At 47.2% G+C, this 22,673-nt stretch overlaps 1 protein-coding gene across 1 annotated transcript in view; it reads right to left on the reverse strand.

The window, feature by feature from the left end:
• LOC144826870 (vomeronasal type-2 receptor 26-like) overlaps window positions 1-22,673 on the reverse strand; it is a 152,599-nt gene that overhangs the window by 28,613 nt on the left and 101,313 nt on the right. The window contains exon 5 of the mRNA XM_078685329.1: window positions 15,957-16,181. Within this exon, the coding sequence (XP_078541455.1) occupies window positions 15,957-16,181 (225 nt within the window). The remainder of the gene's footprint in view (window positions 1-15,956; window positions 16,182-22,673) is intronic.

Consider the following 22,673-nt stretch of genomic DNA (forward strand, 5'->3'; position numbering starts at 1 on the left):
AACGTTCGATTCGAAGGAAATCAGGAAGTGTTGATAAACATTGTCTGCGCCATCTTGCCTTTTTTCAAATGCCACACTTTTGTCGTGCACGGCAGCCATTTTAGATGCCTTGACCAGACCCACTCTCTGCACGCTGTCGATCCTTAGCATGGCTCCCCACCCTCGCAAGCATCTCCCCCAGGCACTGGTCACCCCCGCTCTCTGTCTTATGCATGGGCAATAAACCTCCCCCCATCTGCGCTGCTCTTCCCTGAGAATCACACCCTGTGCCCGCCCGACACCTCCCTTACGCCCTATTCACTACCGCACCCTCTGACACTCCTCTTCCTCTGTGTCTGATTGTCCAGGCCGGTCCCAGGCTATCACCTAGCCCTGCAGATGTAGTTTATGGCCCCAGCTGTAAAGAATCACCCCTCTTCAAAGGAGTTACAGTAGATCAAGGCCCCCACCCGATGAGATCCGTTACACCACACGCGTTCCTACTATCTGAAAACCATCCTGTATTGTGATTGGGGAGGGGACCGAGCCTGAAGCGGAAGATTCCAGGGATGCCTCTTTGTACATCAAAGTTTTTACAATTATGTGTCACATTAAAAATATATAGCACTCCAACAAAGTAGTAGGATTATAAAACTTTAATAACTTATAAATATATACAACACAACAAAAACAGTAAATACATTTAAACATTTTTTTGAAAAAAGAAGCAACAATGGTCAGTAGCTGTGTTTTGTGCGAATAGTCCCAAGGCAGCACAACGTGCTGAGTTCTGGACGGCACCCAGGTGATGTTACCTGGGTGCCGCACTGGTTTTTGGTATCCTACAATGCAGCTCCGAAAAACGGCATGGGGCGTCCCGGGGGGTGCGGGGGGAGGCCTCGTCAGTAGCGGTCTGTTGTGCGAATAGTCCCAAGGCAGCAGAACGCGCTGAGATGTGGATGGCACCCAGGTGATGTCCAGTAAGTTGCCGCACTGGTTTTGGTATCCTACAATGCTGCTCCGAATAACGGCATGGGGCACCCCGGGGGGGGGGGGGGGGGGTGAGGCGGCGTGAACGGGCCTCCCCAGGTGGAGGCTCGTCTGCTGTAGTGGGGCGCCCCTTTACCGTTTCAGTTGCCATTCCGCCCGCTTTTGGTACACTGTGCCAAAATCCGCCATTCAGCTGAGTTGCGCCCACTCTTGCGGTGCAGCGATAGGCGGCTGCCACAGGACTCTCAAAATGGCGGCAGGCTCTTTCCTTTTTGGGCCTGGTCCACTGAAATGGCCCTGGGACACCTTGGAACTCGGACGCTTGTCTGCTAGGTCTTGGACCCCATTCTCGAAAGCGTCCCCTCAGCCTTGAAGATTCTACAAAAGTCTTGGGGGCCCCCGACTCCTGCAGGCTTCCGGTGGGGAGCGGCTGCCATGATTGCTCGCGGAATGAACACGACGGAGCCACGAGATGGTGGTGCTTTCATGCTGACGCCAGCTTCAGTCTGAAACATCCAGAAACAAGGTGGGGCTTTCATCGTTTGGGAAAAAAAATGTTTTAATCCAATGAAAAGTGTTATTTTCAGGTCATGTGATCAAGCCTTCCATCATTAGGAAACCAAAAGTAAAATGAACCAATGAAAAGTTTTATAAAAAAATCACATGACCTGTTATGCGGCATAGGGCTATAAAAAGCGTAGAAAATCCGTTGGCACGTGAGGCGGCGTCAGTAGCGGACCGATGTGCGAATAGGCCGAAGGCAGCACAACGCGCCAAGATCCGGATGGCACCGAGGTGGTGTCCAGCAAGTTGCCGCACTGGTGTGGCCATCCTACAATGCTGCGCCGAAAGTCGGCGTGGGGCGCCCCGTTGGCCTGTGAGTTCGCGTCAGGCAGTGGGGGCTGTTTGAGGATCTGATTGCATTGGAAAGCAATGTGATGCTGTGCGTCGCCCCCAAGATGGAGGTTCCTCGGCTGCAGTGGGGCGCCCCTTGGTGTTTCACTCGCTATGCAGCTGAGTTGCGTGCGCACTTGCGGCGAATAGGCCGAAGGCAGCACAACGCGCCGAGATCCGGATGGCACCGAGGTGGTGTCCAGCAAGTTGCCGCACTGGTGTGGCCATCCTACAATGCTGCGCCGAAAGTCGGCGTGGGGTGCCCCGTTGGCCTGTGAGGTGGCGTCAGTAGCGGACCGATGTGTGAATAGGCCGGAACCAGCACAAGGCGCCAAGATCCGGATGGCACCGAGGTGGTGTCATAGTTGAGAGTTCTGAGAAGCGGGGGGGAGGCGGCGCAAACGAGTCTCTCCCTCCATGTGGAGGCACTTCATCTGCAGTGGGGCGCCGAGATCCGGATGGCACGGAGGTGGTGTCTAGCAAGTTGCCGCACTGGTGTGTGTTGAAAAGATGGAAGGTTCACAGCAAGTCTATGTTCCTTCAGTGGAGCGCCGTCTAGCTGAGTTTCGCCCGCTCTTGCTGCTACAGCGACAGGCGGCTGCAACAGGACTCTCAAAATGGCGGCCTGTTCTTTGGATTTGGGCCTGGTCCACTAAAATGGCCCTGGGACACCTTAGAACTCGGACGCTCGAATTTTTTTTCCTTTCCTCTACATGCAAAAAAGGTAAATGCCCGGTACGTTACCTGCCTCATCTGCCACGATGTACTCTCCAGAGGAACCGAAAAAAAATATAGTTATGGTAATTGTGGCAAATTAATTTCATGTGGACAGATGAGTGTTACTCTAATAAATACAGCATATGAACATCATCATAGTCGATGGTTGGTGGAGACATTTTGACTATATCCTGGACCTGCCCGTCCTCGCCCAAAATGGCGCCGGAATAAATGGGACTCGTAACTCCTTGTTGTGTACTGGTTGCACAACCTTGATATCACGAGATACGTATGCAGTTTTGAAGCACATGGCGGGCGGGGACGAGAATTGATTGAATATTTCGACATCCCTATTGATATTAAGTTCTGATGTGTTTTTGATTACTGTACTATTGAAAGTTCGAATTAACGTCACCCATGGTACTTGCCCGCAAATGTATATCTAGATAATTTTATTGTAACTGGCCCTGTCGTATTTTAATTATAAAATGTACGTCCACCGATTCCGCAACTGTTAGACACCTTAGTTCTTGCAACCTAATGGCCCGCCCGTTACGTTCCTCTACAGTGTAAATGTCTCCTCATCATATACGATTACAGTTTGCTCCGTGGCCGGCCCACGTGGTTATAGGCCCGTATTTGTATACTGACATTTTCACAATAAAGGTTTTTAAAAGAAAACATGGTAGTAGTATTTACATTGGTAAAGTTTTTAATAATAGTCACTGTTTTCGAATCAGTAAAAGGCAAGTGAAATAAAGCAGTCCAATTACATGAAGGGTAAAAGGTATAATACGCAGGAACGCAGTAAAGATAAATGGTCAAGGGCTGTTGTGTTTTCTACTCCTGCAACATAAAGTGATCGATAAGAATCTGATATTCAGGCGTATCGGCGACTAAGACAGCAGGCCGAGCCTCTGTTGCTCAACGGCTCCGTCATGGGACGAAGAAACGCCCTTTTTCTCGAAAAAGGCATATATTTTACTTGCAGGACAGTTGTAAATTTTCCGGGAAAGTACATTAGCCTGGAACATTATAACATATATGTTTAAGAAAAAATAATGTTCGAAAGCAATAAAAAGCGTAATTTTTAGGTCATATGACCAAGCCTTTCATCATTAGAATAAGAAAAGTAAAATGAAAACCAATGAAAAGTTTTATTAACAAGTCACATGACCTGTTATGCTTACATTACGCGCTGCGCGCCGCGCCCCGGATCGCCTCCGGGAAGCTGCGCTTCGCGCACCGGAGCACTTCCGGATGCGCTAACGCGGCGCGTCATATGACGCATTACGCGACAACGCAGGTCCAGAATATAGTCAAAATGTCTCCACCAACCAGCGGTCGGAACACAACCCCTTTCAGGAGGCTAAATAGTTCTGTTAAATGACAACAGAAGGGACAGGCAACAAGAACCATCAGTCAAAGAGGGGAGGGCAAGTTCTTCTCTACCGGGTCACGTTGGGGCCCTACCGGAACTGATCGAATTGGTAGTCTACAGTGTTTCTGGATGTTTCAGACTGAAGCTGGCGTCAGCATGAGAGCACCACCATCTCGTAGCTCCGTCGTGGCCATTCCACGAGCAATCATGGCAGCCGCTCCCAACCAGAAGCCTGCGGGAGTCGGGGGCCCCCAAGACTTTTGTAGAATCTTCAAGGCTGAGGGGACGCTTTCGAGAATGGAGCCCAAGCCCTAGCAGACAAGCGTCCGAGTTCCAAGGTGTCGCAGGGCCATTTTAGTGGACCACGCCCAAATCTGAAGTGCCGGCCGCCATTTTGAGAGTCCTGTGGCAGCCGCCTATCGCTGCACCGCAAGAGCGGGAGCAACTCAACTACATGGTGAGCTAAACGCTGTAGTCGCAAGAGCGGGCGGTAAACAGCTGAATAGCGGAAGAGGCACAGTGTAGCAAAAGCGGGCGGAATGGCAACTGAAACGGTAAAGGGGCGCCCCACTACAGCTTGTCTTCAGGTCAAACGGATTGTGGGACAAGGTCCAGAATGGAAGAGTCACCAAAAGGCAAAAAGTTCCGCTTGACCCCGGGAGCCGGCCACCTATGTCGGGGGCGATCTCAGGCCACACCAGGGCAACACGACTTGGGGAGGGGGCCGGAGCCAAGCGCCCCCTCCGAGTCTGCGCCATCACACCGTCCCTCGGGGGCCTCCGTCAAGCGGTTCAGGGAGGCACCGCATCACATTGTTTTCAAATGCAGTCACGTCCTCAAACAGCCCCCACTTACATTGAGAATAGTGAAGCTGTAGCAGGTGAAAATAAGCTTCAGACAGTCTAACAAACACTCCTCAAAACTTTGAACTATCAGAGTGCATGAGTTTCATGCTCGATCGATTGAGCTAGCCGGATCGGGCAACAAAAAGTATAAAATAGTTATGTAAATAGGGATTTAATAAAATGTTTTACCCTGTTACTTTGCTGGTGTGTTGTATATATTTGTAATATTTGCATAGAGTTTATCGTTATTTTAGGCGGGGTGGGTGGCGGAGCCGAGCTGTCTTGCAGCCATCATGGTGTGGAGCTCAGTTCATCTCACTAGTTTCGTATTTCTCATGAGGGGTTGTTCCTAATGTTTCTATTTTAGCTAGGTCAAAAAGAGATCCCATTAGTGGCCTACTGATTTTGCTCGATTCCTTTGGTTTTTTTACACGATTTTTCACTATCTGCAAAGACTAAACAGAGTATTGCGACTCTGTGCTTGTTTGTAAATAGAGAATGAACCAAAGAGAACCAATTCTAAAACAGTAAATGCTTGGATAACAATCAATCAAATGGAGAGAGAAGCAGGCACGACGGATTACAACGGGGGCAAAGGCCTGCGTTAACTACCCTTCACTATCTGCAAAGAGAGAGTACTCCTAATAGAAATGAGGGGGGGGCAGCATTCAAAGCAGATCAGTGTGCATAAACACGAAAAAAAAAATTCTTACCACGTACTTGACATTCGACAGCTTATGATATTTGCTATTAAAAAACCATTGAAATTCACTGAAAAAACCATAGGTTATAGACCATATATAGTTAGGAATTAGCATTTACAAAACCTTGAAAATTCACCGAAAAAACCATAGGTTATAGACCATATATAGTTAGGAATTAGCATTTACAAAACCTTGAAAATTCACTGAAAAAACCATAGGTTATAGACCATATATAGTTAGGAATTAGCATTTAAAAAACCTTATTTTACTCACACAAAACCATTGAAATTCCATATATAGTTAGTTGCACTAACTATATATCGCGCACCCGCAATCCACTGCTGATGATGTCACATATTACATCATTCATGACATGGTCAGTGACATCACTGATGACATCACTGATGACATCTCAAATGACATCACTGATGACATCAGTGATGACATCTCATTTGACATCAATGACCACATCACTGATGATATTATTCATGTGACAATACAATGCATCTCCTCACATTTTAATATAACCTCTGTTACACCCAGTGTTAAATACAGAGTATAATTTTTGAAACCATTGACACACCAATACTAGTTACTACATACGCACTCACTGATTCCTACGTCTACACACACATTCACTCATTCACCCATACAATCATTCATACATACAATCACTCATCTTTACAACACTATCATATGCACTCATACACCTATACAGACACTCACACTCTGCCACTCATCCATGGAGTTACTCACACACCTAGTCAGTCCTGTAAAGAATCAATCACACTTCCATTTTCTAATCTATACAGTTAAACATAGAACACCTTACATTTTCAAACATATACTAACACATACTTACTCTCTTATACAATCATTGATACAAGTACACATTGATCTGCACAGAGTCACACACCTCCCAGCCAGCCACACACACACTCAGTCTCCCATACAAATACTTGGGCAATCAATCAATAACCCATATAGTTACTCATATAGCTACTGATCAACACATGCAGCAGTTTACAGAACAACAGACATAATGATGCACAAATTAAGACAGTTTAGTCACTAACCCATGCACTCAGTGAGACACATTTAATCACTCACTCATACATTCAGTCATGCACCTACTAAATCCTTCGTCCAGACACTTATACATCCACTCATTCTTCAATATGTAGGACATATTTTAACTTTACAGAAACATACAGTCACTGGATGTTGTCATCAGTGATGTCATCAGTGATGTCATTTGAGATGTCATCAGTGATGTCATCAGTGATGTCACTGACCATGTCATGAATGATGTAATATGTGACATCATCAGCAGTGGATTGCGGGTGCGCGATATATAGTTAGTTCAACTAACTATATATGGAATTTCAATGGTTTTGTGTGAGTAAAATAAGGTTTTTTAAATGCTAATTCCTAACTATATATGGTCTATAACCTATGGTTTTTTCAGTGAATATATATATATTCACTGAAAAAACCATAGGTTATAGACCATATATAGTTAGGAATTAGCATTTACAAAACCTTGAAAATTCACTGAAAAAACCATAGGTTATAGACCATATATAGTTAGGAATTAGCATTTAAAAAACCTTATTTTACTCACACAAAACCATTGAAATTCCATATATAGTTAGTTGCACTAACTATATATCGCGCACCCGCAATCCACTGCTGATGATGTCACATATTACATCATTCATGACATGGTCAGTGACATCACTGATGACATCTCAAATGACATCACTGATGACATCACTGATGACATCTCAAATGACATCACTGATGACATCACTGATGACATCATCCAATGACTGTGTGTTTCTGTAAAGTTTAAATATGTTTGATATATTGAAGAATGAGTGGATGTATAAGTGTCTGGATGAAGGATTTAGTAAGTGCGTGACTGACTGTATGAGTGAGTGAATAAATGTGTCGTACTAAATGCATGGGTTAGTGACTAAACTGTCTGAATGTGTGCATCAGTATGTCTGTTGTGATGTAAACTGCTGCATGTGTTGATCATTAGCTATACTAGAGGCTATATGTGTTATTGATTGGTTGCCCAAGAATTTGTATGGGAGATTGAGTTTGTGTGGGGGTGGCTGGGAGGTGTGTGACTCTGTGCATAGATGTGTGAGCAGTTGATTCACTAGGTGTATGAGTTCAAGAGTGCATGTGGAAAAAGCTACATGGGCGGTTGACTGTGTGCATGAGTGTATTGATGAGTGAATGGATATCTCAATGCTACATGTCATAGTAAGTACATATGTAAAACACAGTACATGTGAGAGTTGGCATATATAAATAACTGTGCATGAGAGCCACTGAATGTGTGAGTGGCTGTATGGATCATTGTGAACTTGTATCAGGGATTGTATAAGAGAGTAAATATGTGTTAGTGTATGTTTGAATAAGTAAGGTGTGTATAACTGTATAGTTGAGGAAATGGAGGTGAGAGTGTTTCTTTGCATGACTGACTAGGTGTGTGAGTAACTCCATGGATGAGTGACAGTGTGTGAGTGTCTGTATACACTGAGTGTATCTAAGGTTATATTAGAGTCTGAAGAGGTTTATCGTATTAGCACAAGAATGATGTCAAATGAGATGTCATCAGTGATGTCATCAGTGATGTCATTTGAGATGTCATCAGTGATGTCAACAGTGATGTCACTGACCATGTCATGAATGATGTAATATGTGACATCATCAGCAGTGGATTGCGGGTGCGCGATATATAGTTAGTGCAACTAACTATATATGGAATTTCAATGGTTTTGTGTGAGTAAAATAAGGTTTTTTAAATGCTAATTCCTAACTATATATGGTCTATAACCTATGTTTTTTTCAGTGAATTTTCAAGGTTTTGTAAATGCTAATTCCTAACTATATATGGTCTATAACCTATGGTTTTTTCAGTGAATTTCAATGGTTTTTTAATAGCAAATATCATAAGCTGTCGAATGTCAAGTACGTGGTAAGTGAAAACATTTTCGTGTTTATGCACACTGATCTGCTTTGAATGGTGCCCCCCCCCTCATTTCTATTAGGAGTACTCTCTCTTTGCACATAGTGAAGGGTAGTTAACGCAGGCCTTTGCCCCCGTTGTAATACGTCGTGCCTGCTTCTCTCTCCATTTGATTGATTGTTATCCAAGTATTTACTGTTTTAGAATTGGTTCTCTTTGGTTCATTCTCTATTTACAAACAAACACAGAGTCGCAATACTCTGTTTAGTCTTCGCAGATAACGAAAAATCGTGTAAAAAAAAAAGAAAAGGAATCGAGCAAAATCAGTAGGCCACTAATGGGATCTCTTTTTGACCTCGCTAAAATAGAAACATTAGGAACAACCCCTCATGACAAATACAAAACTAGTGAGATGAACTGAACTCCACACAATGATGGCTGCAAAACAGCTTGGCTCCGCCACCCACCCCGCCCAAAATCACGATAAAGAGCGGCTGCCATGATTGGTTGCGGAATGGCCACGACGGAGCTACGAAATGGTGCTGCTCTCATGCTAACCCCAGCTTCAGTCTGAAACATCCAGAAACACTGTAGACTACCAATTCGATCAGTTCCGGTAGCGCCCCAATGTAACCCGGTAGAGAAGAACTAGCCCTCCCCTCTTTGACTGATGGTTCTTGTTGCCTGTCCCTTCTGTTGTCATTTAACAGAACTATTTAGCCTGCTGAAAGGGGTTGTGTTCTGACCGCTGGTTGGTGGAGACATTTTGACTATATTCTGGACCTGCGTTGTCGTGTAATGCGTCATATGACGCGCCGCGTTAGCGCATCCGGAAGTCATCCGGGGCGCGCAGCGCGTAACGTAAGCATAACAAGTCATGTGACTTGTTAATAAAACTTTTCATTGGTTCATTTTACTTTTCTTATTCTAATGATGAAAGGCTTGGTCATATGACCTAAAAATTACGCTTTTTATTACTTCCGAACATTATTTTTTCTTAAATATATGTTATAATGTTCCAGGCTAATGTACTTTCCCGGAAAATTTACAACTGTCCTGCAAGTAAAATATATGCTTTTTTCGAGAAAAAGAGCGTTTCTTCGTCCCATGACGGAGCCGTTGAGCAAAAGAGGGTCGACCTGCTGTCTTAGTCGCCGATACGCCTGAATATGAGATTCTTATCGATCACTTTATGTTGCAGGAGTAGAAAACACAACAGCCCTTGACCATTTATCTTTACTGCGTTCCTTCGAATTATACCTTTTACCCTTCATGTAATTGGTCTGCTTTATTTCACTTGCCTTTTACTGATTCTAAAACAGTGACTATTATTAAAAACTTTACCAATGTATATACTACTACCATGTTTTCTTTTAAAAACCTTTATTGTGAAAATTTCATTATACAAATACGAGCCTATAACCACGTGCGCCGGCCACGGAGCAAACTGTAATCGTATATGATGAGTAGACATTTACACTGTAGAGGAACGTAACGGGCGGGCCATTAGGTTGCAAGAACTAAGGTGTCTAACAGTTACGGAATCGGTGGACGTACATTTTATAATTAAAATACGACAGGGCCAGTTACAATAAAATTATCTAGATATACATTTGCGGGCAAGTACCATGGGTGACGTTAATTCGAACTTTCAATAGTACAGTAATCAATAACACATCAGAACTTAATATCAATAGGGATGTCGAAATATTCAATCAATTCTCGTCCCCGCCCGCCATGTGCTTCAAAACTGCATACGTATCTCGTGATTTCAAGGTTCTGCAACCAGTACACAACAAGGAGTTACGAGTCCCATTTATTCCGGCGCCATTTTGGGCGAGGACGGGCAGGTCCAGGATATAGTCAAAATGTCTCTACCAACCATCGACTATGATGATGTTCATATGCTGTATTTATTAGAGTAACACTCATCTGTCCACATGAAATTAATTTGCCACAATCTAAACATGTCATTTTAATCTTTCCAAAGTTCTTCTAAATATTTGGGACCGTTTCCCTTGCCTCTGATGCTGTCAGTGCCACTTCTTTTATGAATGTACTAGCAGGTCAGGGGTTCTCCTCCAAATCTCTCTTTTATGCAGCACTATAATTAATTGGTGCCACCTCTCCATATGACGATGCATGGTATAGTTACCATAACTATATTTTTTTTCGGTTCCTCTGGAGAGTTCATCGTGGCAGATGAAGCGTGTAACGTACCGGGCATTTACCTTTTTTTGCATGTACAGGAAAGGAAAAAAAAATCGAGCGTCCGAGTTCTAAGGTGTCCCAGGGCCATTTTAGTGGACCAGGCCCAAATCCAAAGAACAGGCCGCCATTTTGAGAGTCCTGTTGCAGCCGCATGTCGCTGTAGCATCAAGAGCAGCCGAAACTCAGCTGAATGGCAACTGAAACGGTAAAGGGGCGCCCCACTACAGCAGACGAGCCTCCACCTAGGAAGGCCCGTTCACGCCGCCTCCCCCCCCCCCCTTCGGGCACCCCACGCCGTTATTCGGAGCAGTATTGTAGGATGGCCACACCAGTGCGGCAACTTGCTAGACATCACCTCGGTGGTAACCGAATCTCAGCCCCTTGTGGTGTCTCCTCTTCAGAAAATATTCTTGCGCTACCTTTGCCCCATTCACACATCGGTCCGCTACTGACGCCATCTCACAGGCTAATGGGGCGCCCCACGCCGAGTTTCAGCATTGTAGGATGACCACACCAGTACAGCAACTTGCTAGACATCACCTCGGTGCCATCCGGATCTCGGCGCCACACTGCAGATGAAGTACCTCTCAACTATGAAACCACCACGGTGACATCCGGATCTTGGCGCCTTGTGCTGGTTCCGGCCTATTCACACATCGGTCCGCTACTGACGCCATCTCACAGGCTAATGGGGCGCCCCACGCTGAGTTTCAGCATTGTAGGATGACCACACCAGTACAGCAACTTGCTAGACATCACCTCGGTGCCATCCGGATCTTGGCATCTCAGCGCCTTGTGGTGTCAGTCAGAAAATATTGTTGCGCTGCCTTTGGCCCCATTCGCACATCGGTCCGCTACTGACACCATCTCACAGGCCAACAGGGCGCCCCACGCTGACTTTTACCATTGTAGGATGGCCACACCAGTGCCACAACTTGCTAGACACCACCTCGGTGCCATCCGAATCTTGGCATCTCAGCGCCTTGTGGTGTCTTCCAGTCAGAAAATATTGTTGCGCTGCCTTTGGCCCCATTCGCACATCGGTCCGCTACTGACGCCATCTCACAGGCCAATGGGGCGCCCCACGCCGACTTTGAACATTGTACGATGGCCACACCAGTGCGGCAACTTACTAGACACCACCTCGGTGCCATCCGGATCTTGGCGCGTTGTGCTGCCTTCGGCCTATTCGCACATCGGTCCGCTACTGACGCAAACTCACAGGCCAACGGGGCGCCCCACGCCGACTTTCAGCATTGTAGGATGGCCACACCAGTGCTGCAACTTGCTGGACACCACCTCGGTGCCATCCGGATCTTGGCGCGTTGTGTTGCCTTCGGCCTATTCGCACATCGGTCCGCTACTGACGCCGCCTCACGTGCCAACGTATTTTCTCCGCATTTTATACCCTATGCCGCATAACAGGTCATGTGACTTGTTTATAAAACTTTTCATTGGTTCATTTTACTTTTGGTTTCCTAATGATGGAAGGCTTGATCATATGACCTAAAAACAACACTTTTCATTGGATGAAAACTTTTTTTTTCCCAAACGATGAAAGCCCCACCTTGTTTCTGGATGTTTCAGACTGAAGCTGGCGTCAGTATGAGAGCACCACCATCTCGTAGCTCCGTCGTGGTCATTCCGCGAGCAATCATGGCAGCCGCTCCCCACTAGAAGCCTACAGGAGTCGGGGGCCCCCAAAACTTTTGATGAATCCTCAAGGCGGAGGGGACGCTTTCGAGAATGGGGTCCAAGACCTAGCAGACAAGCGTCCGATTTCCAAGGTGTCCCAGGGCCATTTCAGTGGACCAGGCCCAAAAAGGAAACAGCCTGCCGCCATTTTGAGAGTCCTGTGACAGCCGCCTATCGCTGCACCGCAAGAGTGGGCGCAACTCAGCTGAATTGCGGCTTTTGACACAGTGGACCAAAATCGGACGGAATGGCAACTGAAACGGTAAAGGGGCGCCCGACTACAACAGACGAGACTCCACCTGGAGAGGCCCGTTCACGCCGCCTCCCCCGGGGCGCCCCACGCCGTTATTCGGAGCAGCATTGTAGGATACCAAAACCAGTGCGGCAACTTACTGGACATCACCTTGGTGCCATCGTTCTGCTGCCTTGGAACTATTCGCACAACAGTTTGCTACTGATGACCCACCCCCCATGACGCCCCACGCCAGAAATCTGGACTTTGTGCTGCGTTGGGACTATTCGCACAGCTGACCGCTACTTCGTTGTTTTTCCCTAAAAATGTTTATATGTTATTACTGTTTTTGTTTTCTTGTATATATTTATAAGTTATTAAAGTTTTATAATCTTACTACTTTGTTGGAGTGCTATATATTTTTAATGTGACACATAATTGTAAAAACTTTGATGTACAAAGAGTCATCCCTGGAATCTTCCGCTTCAGGCTCAGTCCCCTCCCCAATCACAATACAGGATGGTTTTCAGATAATAGGAACGCGTCTGCTGTGACGGATCTCATCGAGTGTGGGCCTTGATCTACTATAACTCCTTTAAAGAGGGGTGATTCTTTACAGCTGGGGCCATAAACTACATCTGCAGGGCTAGCTGATACCCTAGGACCGGCCTGGACAATCGGACACAGAGGAAAAGGAGTGTCAGAGGGTGCGGTAGTGAATAGGGCGAAAGGGAGGTGTCGGGCGGGCACAGGGTGTGATTCTCAGGGAAGAGCAGCGCAGATGGGGGGTGGTTTATTACCCATGCATAAGACAGAGAGCGGGGGTGAAAACTGCCTGGGGGAGATGCTTGCGAGGGTGGGGAGCCATGCTAAGGATCGACAGCGTGCACAGAGTGGGTCTGGTCAAGGCATCTAAAATGACTGCCGTGCACGACAAGAGTGTGGCATTTGAAAAAAGGCAAGATGGCGCAGACAATGTTTTTCAACACTTCCTGATTTCCTTCGAATCGAATGTTAACAGACGTTGGGGCATATTACCAAAGTTAAGCGATATTTATCCCTAACGATGCTTAGCAACGATTTTTTTACCGCTAAGCATCGTCAGAAATTATCGCAGATAAACCTTGCTATTATCACGTTTTATCGCAAATACGATAAAAAACAACCGCAATACATTAATATCTCTGAAAACTCAGCGATATTCATGCATTACCGAGCTAATGCTCTTAACCATGTTATCCACCTCCCATTGGATAACATGGCTAAGAACTGCTCAGGGCAGGTTCTAGCTTTTGGAGATATTCGCGCTTATCGCGAATATTTCTAAAAGTTGATAATAGGAGATAGCGATGTTAGCGACTGTTTCCAGTCGCTAACATCTTGGCATGCCCACTTTGCATGTCATTAGTGATAAATATCACTCACATGCAAAGTGGGGCCCAAGATGGTCGCTATCTCCTACTAGCCGTCGCTAACTGGTGTTAGCAACAGCTAGGTAATACAGATATAATTTTATCTCCGCAAAGCGGAGCGCTGTTACAGATATATATCTTGTTTTTGAACGTTAATTTCTCAAAATCCACTGAAGCACATATATTGAGACCTAGCAAAGGCACATCGAGCTACCAGTCCCTACAATTTTGCAAGTTTCGTGCAAATCCATTCAGCCGTTCGATTATTATTATTATTTTTTTTTTGCCCCGCGGGGCCCTTTTAAAACCTCCACATCAAACCTAAGAGGTCAAGGAGGATCTACTATGCCCCCTTATGGTCATTTGCCCCTTCGCTTTGGCCTCCTCTTGTCTCTCGATCCTACCGAGAGACAAGATGGCGGCCGCTACGGACTGTTTGCAATGTTTACAGACGCCGGAGAACCAATCAGCTTCGCAAACCTCCGTTACGCGAAGCGGAGCGCTGTTACAGATATATATCTTTTTTTGAACGTTAATTTCTCAAAATCCACTGGAGCACATATATTGAGACCTAGCAAAGGCACATCGGGCTACCAGTCCCTAATATTTTACCAAGTTTCGTGCAAATCCATTCAGGCGTTCGATTATTATTATTATTTTTTTTTTTTGCCCCGCGGGGCCCTTTTAAAACCTCCACATCAAACCTAGGGGGTCAGCGAGGATCTACTATGCCCCCTTATGGTCATTTTCCCCTTTGCTTTGGCCTCCTCTTGTCTCTCGATCCTACCGAGAGACAAGATGGCGGCCGCTACGGACTGTTTGGAATGTTCACAGACGCCGGAGAACCAATCAGCTTCGCTTCACAAAGCTCCGTACCGCGAAAGGTCCGCGAACCGGAGCGCTGCCCGGTCCGCTGTTACAGATATATATCTTTTTTTGAACGTTAATTTCTCAAAATCCACTGGAGCACATATATTGAGACCTAGCAAAGGCACATCGGGCTACCAGTCCCTACAATTTTGCCAAGTTTCGTGCAAATCCATTCAGCCGTTCGGGCTAAAAGTGAGGCCAACCGCCCTATGGAAAACTCAATGTTAAAAACACGTTTTGGGGCCCCCCTTTTTTCTCGGCCCCCCCTTGACGAACCCCCCCCCCAAATTTTCAAGGGCTGCTCAGAAACAAAATGTGCCATTTTCCTGAAAATTTCAGCCAATTCCGTCCACAAACGCCAAAGTTATTAGACATAGAATTTTCGAAAATCCCATAGAGAAAAAATCCTAACTATATATACCTACTGGCGACCGCCAGTAGGTAATTACATTTTATATATATACATATATATATGTTTAATTTTTTTAAGTTACATTTATTTATTGTAATTGGTAACATTTACAAATAAATTTAAATAACGTTTTTTAAGTTACATTTATTATTTATTTTACATTATTTTTTACATATAAAAAAAAAGATTATTTCTACATCGATATTTTTGACAACAATATTTTTTTCTTGACATTTTTGTACTTACCATTATGAAGATAGCAAGTCGATATTATTTTGAACGATATTTTTGTTCCGATACTTTGGTAACTTGATATTGTGGTTGTCCATATTCTATCAGTGATCCACTTACCTTATCAATATACATGAGGTAGGTGTCAAATTGGGACTGACTGTGATTGGATGCCTGTACAGGGATGGAGGCCTGCTGGACAGTAGACCACAACGTCTGTGATCACTTTTTAAATTAAATCAACTTTTTTTAAGTGCATCCTATTTTTCTTAAATGAAACAGGGCTACATGTATTTCTTTATTTCTTTATTTACATTTCTTCTTCTTACAAAGGTAGCAGTGGTTCAATGGACCTCTGCTTTCTTCCAAACACACTTTTTTCAAAAATCTCACTCACCTTTGGCTGGTTGGGCCCCTCAGAGTGCCATATGATGGAGCTTTGGGTGATTGAAAGTTGGTGACCTGGTGGGGCTAAAAGGTCAAAGCTTCCAACCTTGGTGCCAGCTATCAATCCATTGGGAAACTTAACCCAGTTTAGAATGTCATACTGTGCAGGCATGTCAAAGGATATGTTCTCCCCAGTCGGTGTCTTAAAGTGTGTCTTCAAAAGGAACTTGTTCAGCTGTTAAAATAACAAAATACTCATCAATTAGAGAAGGTGTAGAATGATTGAATGATAAACTTTTAGTAGCTTGGATGTGCAGGAAGGAAGGTGCACTGTTAAAACTCAAATAGTTTATCCCAGTAATCGCATGCGATGAAAGACATTTCTATTTATGTATGCCCTGTGGGGTTTGCCTTCTGAGGTGTTGATCCCAGCACAGAAACCAGACCTGGGAGCAAGGATGAGAGAGTCTTTGAGGTGTAGGGCCCATGGACCACTTCAAGAGGAGAAATCAGACTGGCCATACCTTGATGCAAGAAAACATAAGTCACTGTGTGATGGACGGCACACACCAACACAGATACAGGGCACATACTCAGGGGACAGTGAAGGACACAAGTTATATATATATGTTCATATGCAAGTGTGTGCACATGTAGGCATGTAGTATTTAAATACCATGAACTGAAGGGCAATGGAGCCCTGTACAGAGTGAAACATAGATGTGCTTTCATGGAGGGCTGAACAGATTGTACTTGAGCAGCAGGAAATATCCTGCTGAGTCCCTGATTTACAAATAAGCCCCCACCCACGGGCGCCACTTGTCTGCCCATGCCGTAGCGTGTGGGGTTCTAAGCCATCCTCCAGTTTATTTTTGGTCACTTTGACTGCGCCCCCAGAGTCTTGGGCTCCACTGTGCAAGGAATAACCAACATAACGCAGCATTAGTGGATACAAGATGACGAGTTCACTAGGGGCTCAGCACATGGTCAGCAGACAGGTGAAGAAGGAAGGTCGGTGTAGAGCAGTGGTTCCCAAACTTTTGACTCCTGGGGACCCCCATTGAGTCACCACTGGAAGCCGGGGACCCCCAAGCAATTTGTAGGATTTTAATTTCAAACATTAAAACAGTAATTCCAAAAAATAACACACAAGTGCACACAAAACAAATACTCGAATTGCTAAGGATTTTAGGGGCATATTTACAAGCCCCTATCACCATGGAACATCACTTTTTGCGACGTTCCCTGGCGATAGGGGCTTCACCTTACTTACAAGGTAGCGTTAAGCCACTTAACATGGCTTAACGCTGCCTTGTAAATAAGACCCCCTTTCACCCAATGCTTAGCGTGAAAGGTGTGGGCAGTGTGTGTTGCGGTGGGCGTCTCCCCAGCATTAAACAGCGCACATAGATGTAACAAAACAACATTTTAAGATGTTTTATGTGCAGGAAGAGGGACCTTCCTGTACATAAACATTCTTTCCAAAGTGGGCTTTGGGAGGCTCTCCCACCAAAGAAGTTAGGAAACAATGGTGCAGTCTATAACACCTTTATCATTATATATTGAATTGTATTAGCTTTTAAAGAATAGTAAATGAAGACCTGACTATGCACCAGAGTACGACAATCTTTCTGGGGGTTTTTCAATGATTCCCCCATGATCACACTCCAACAGTGCCTCTCATCTCTCCTTAGCCCCTCTGTCACATTTATTTAATTCTTTATAGAATCTCTCATAACATTGTAGGATGTCAGAGCACTTTACATCACACGCATATAGAGATAGTGAATCATACATGTAAATCAGTGTATAGAAAACGTTACATAAGGCAAAGGTGTAGGATTCACATGTCATTCATACTGGTTGGCCTTGGTCTGGAGACGCTCAAACTCAGGATTCAGAACGCCAGGTCACTCCCCACGCCGCACGACACGCAGTGCCCGAGTGCTGCCGAGGGTTCGCCGCTGGTGTGCCCCTGGTACTGCCTACCTTTTCTTTGCTGTGCTGTAATTTGTTATTGTTTCTGTATTTTATTTTACTGTCATTGTATATTTTTTAGGCGCTCCCTTTGCGCCCCTGCCCTCTGTGCCCCCCTGCTTCCCGCTGCTGCTCCCCCGTGGCTCGCCCCCTTTTTCCTTTTTGTTTCCCCTGCCCTCGCCCATTGGCCGCCCCGCTCCGGCCTCCCAGCTGCCCCTCCCTCCCACTTCGCCTCTTATGGAGGCCGCGCAGCGGCCGTGCCGCTGGCGCACCAGAGGTAAGCCCACTGTGCCCGTCCGAGCCTGGACCGCGCCCAGCACCAGAACCCCTGGACCCCGCGCCCCCCGCAACGCCAGAATGCACTACGACTCCAGCACCCTCCATGCACACAACACCGAACAAAACCACCCCTGCTACGGGGCCACCCGAATTGCACCCAGGGGCCCTTCACCTGCCGGAACTGCAGATTTACCAGCATCCAGGCAACCAAACCACCAACCAGAGAACCCGCCCACCTCCTCTACATCCTCCTCAACACTCGCCATCGAACTCTGGGTCCTCCTAGACTCTACCGCCCCCGACTTCGCCTTCCTGACGGAGACCTGGCTGAATGCCACCTCAGTACCAGACATCCCCATAGCCATCACAAAGGGCTGCAAGATCTCCCGCAGTGACCGCACCAACGGAGTAGGAGGGGGAATCGCCATCATCTACAAAGACACCATCAGAATCTTGACCAACACCGAAGACACCCTCACCTCCGCCGAGCACATGCACTTCCAGATCCACACCGACCCTAACACCACCCTCAGAGGTACAGTCCTCTACAGACCTCCCGGACCTCGACCACAGTTCAGCGACACCATCGCCGGCCTCGTCAGCACCCACGCCCTCGCCTCCATGGACTACATCCTCCTCAGGGACCTGAACTTCCACCTCGAGAACAACAACGATGCCAACTCCATCCCCCTGATCGACAACCTCACCAACCTCAGACTCAAACAGCTCGTGACGACACCCACCCACGCTGCTGGACACACGCTGGACCCCATCTTCTCCACCAGCCACCACGTCTCCTTCAACCACACCACCGAACCCCACTGGACCGACCACAGATGCGTCCACTTCACCTTCAGGAAACCCACCACACACCACCGTACCCAACAGATGCCACTCCGCTGCTGAGGCAAGGTCACCAAGGACCAACTGACTACCACCCTCGCCCTGAGACCACCCGCCGATCCCACCGACCCAGACACCGCCACGACCAACCTCAAACAGTGGATCAACAACTGCGCCAACACCCTCGCCCCTCTCAAGACCTCCACAACCATTCACACCAACAAGAAAGCCGCCTGGTTCACCGAAGACCTCCGGATCTCCAAGCACACCTGTCGGAAGCCGGAGAAGAAATGGCTCCACGACCGAACACGTGACAGCCACACAGCTGACAAGAGCGCCACCCGCAGACACCACCAACTCATCAGGGCTGCCAAGAGGACCGCCTTCAAGGACCGCTTAGACAACAACGCACACAACACCAAAGAGCTCTTCAGCATTGTGAAAGAACTCTCTAACCCCAGCTCTCACACCAACGACATGCCACCATCACAAGACCTGTGCGACTCCCTGGCCACCTTCTTTCACCGCAAGATCCCCGACATCCACGACAGCTTCAACTCCGACACCCCCGCATCCACCACCGAGTCCACCACCCCAGTGACCACCACCCGCACCAGCCTCCTGACCGCCTGGTCCAACATCAGCGACGAAGACACCATTTAATTTAATTTTAATTATGGGTTTATATAGCGCTAGAATCAACTCCCGGAGGAGTATCTCCGCGCTTCGACCGCTGGGGAACCCGTCCTGGCTCACCCTGAGAGATGGTCCCTAATGGGTATCTCTAAGGTGCGACCAAGCATCCCCGGCGGTCTGGGGGGCCGTTGTGAAGATGAGGCAAGCTAATGCCCAGAGTTGCCGAGTGTGTTCCCTGACTGGAGTAGGCACCGAGGTGAGAATTATCGAGCCCGCTGACCCTGGTCCACGACCCTGCCGCGTCGGGAATCGAACCCCGGTCCCGGGCCGTCCTCTGCTTACGGGTCTGCCGCCTCTAACCAGTGAGCCACACCACACCATCAAAACCATGAACTCCATCCACTCTGGATCCCCTTCTGACCCCTTCCCTCACCACGTCTTCAACTAAGTCAGCACAACCACCACGCCCCACCTCCGAAAAACAATCAACAGTTCCTTCGAGACAGCAACCTTCCCGGAAAAGCTGGAAGCACGCCGAGATCAACGCCCTTCTGAAGAAGCCCAAGGCGGACCCCAAGGACCTCAAGAACTTCCGGCCCATCTCCCTGCTCCCGTTCCCGGCAAAAGTGACAGAGAAGCTTGTCAACAAACAGCTAACCCGCTTCCTCGAAGACAACAACATCCTGGACCCCTCCCAATCCGGTTTTCGCAGCAACCACAGCACCGAGACCGCCCTCATCGCCGCCACTGACGACATCAGGATCCTGATGGACAAAGGAGAAACAGCCGCCCTCATCCTCCTGGACCTATCAGCAGCCTTTGACACAGTCTGCCAGCACACCCTATCAGCACGCCTCCATGACGCCGGAATTCAAGAGAAGGCCCTGGCCTGGACCACATCCTTCTTCTCCGGTAGAACCCAGAGCACCCGCCTCCCACCCTTCCGCTCGAAATCGACCGAGATCATCTGCGGCGTCCCACAGGTATCCTCCCTCAGCCCGAAGCTGTTCAATATCTACATGGCACAGCTCGCCCACGTCGCACGACAACATAACCTTTACATCATCTCCTACGCCGACGACACCCAGCTGATCATATCCCTCACGAAGACCCCCACACCGCCAAAGCCAATGTCCACAGAGGAATGTAGGTCGTAGCCGACTGGATGAAGGACAGCAGATTGAAGCTGAACTCAGACAAGATGGAGGCCCTCATTCTCAGACCCACCCCATCAGCCTGAGACGACTCTTGGTGGCCCACATCGCTAGGCACAGTCCCAGAACCCACAGACCACGCACGCAACTTGGGGGTCATCCTCGGCTCCACCCTCTCCATGACCAGGCAAGTCAACGCCATCTCGGCGTCCTGCTTCAACACCCTCTGCATGTTATGTTATGTTATGTCATGTTACACTGCATTTCTAAAGCACACAGCTACTCAGAGTATCCCGGCGCTGCTACCCTGAGCCCCCACCACTAGCTGAACAGAAAGAGCCTCTAAAAGAATGGACTCCGAACAAAAGTGTTTTTAGATTCTTTTTAAAGATAACCAGATCAGAAATCCTCCTGAGGGCGAGAGTAAGCTCATTCCAGACTATGCCAGCCTTACGGGTGAAAGAGCAGCCACCTAACCTATGGCGTGAGAAGCGCGGGTTCTGAATAAGGAGTTGGTCCGAAGACCGCAAATTCCTAGAAGGAATATAGAAAGAAAAGCGCTTCTGCAGGTAGAGTGGGCCCAAACCATGCAAAGCCCGATGGACAATGGCCAGCATTTTGAATTTCAAGCGAGCCTCCACTGGGAGCCAGTGAAGGTGGCGGAGATGGACCCGCACGCTCTGCCTGGAAGAGAGACCCAGAAGGAGACGAGCAGCCGCATTTTGGACTATCTGTAATTTCTTTATCAGATAGCCAGGGCATCTCACTAAGAGTGCGTTAGAATAATCCAACCGAGAAAGGATCAATGCCCGGACTACTGTTTCTTTAGCCTCCACAGGCAGAAGGGGGAGGAATTTACGCAGAGTTTTAAGTATGCCAAAACAGGTCCCTGTGAGTTTTTGGACATGTGTTGCAAAATTCAAATTTTCCTCAAACCAGACCCCCAAGTTTTTTGCAAGGCCCTTGTCTGATTGGGGGGGTGGAAAGTAAGGGGGCCAAAGTCTGGTTCTAAAGCCCGCAGGAAACACTCCAAACAAGAGCACCTCTGACTTCTCCTCATTGCACTTAAGTTGCGCATTGGCCAACCAGCGAAACACCGCGGAAAGACAGCGCTGAGCCGTGTTGACCGAGTCCTCACCCCTTCTCCAGGTAAACAATAACTGCGTGTCATCCGCGTAGGCCATCACCCCAGCCCCCAGTGACTCCGCCAGGTAAACCAGGGGAGTCACAAAGATGTTAAACAAAAGGGAAGAGCCCTGCGGGACACCAGTGGAGAGAGGGGAGGGGGACGAGGCAAACGGAGGGAGCCAGACTTGTTGTGACCTATCCTCCAAAAAGGATTGCAGCTAGCTCCACGCCGTACCTGCAATGCCGATGTCAGTAAGTCGGTCAAGGAGGAGAGAGTGAGGAACTGTGTCGAATGCCGCCGAGAGATCCAGCATCACCAGAGCTGCTCTCCCGCCGGCATCCAAACAGTCCCTAATTGCCTCAGCCACCTCCAGCAATGCCGACTCTGTGCTATGATAAACAGAACAAGGTGGCTGATCAGGATTATTTACAAGACAATTCAAGATCCACACAGCCAAAACGTGCTGCGTAGCCAAAGGTTATATTCCAACCAAATTTATTGTCTTTTGAGATCAATTTGCATTAAATAATCAAACACATGGCATCAAAGGAACTTCCTATCAAAACAGTCAGTTCAAAAACATACAGTTATATGTACAATATATACAAATATACATACATTTAAGGTGAATACTCAAAATTTGACGACACCAACGACAAACTTGAAAACAAATTACATAGCAAAGTAATTACAACATGAACAGCCTTTA

This window comes from Lissotriton helveticus, chromosome 4_1, assembly GCF_964261635.1.
Source record: "Lissotriton helveticus chromosome 4_1, aLisHel1.1, whole genome shotgun sequence".
Taxonomy (NCBI): domain Eukaryota; kingdom Metazoa; phylum Chordata; class Amphibia; order Caudata; family Salamandridae; genus Lissotriton; species Lissotriton helveticus.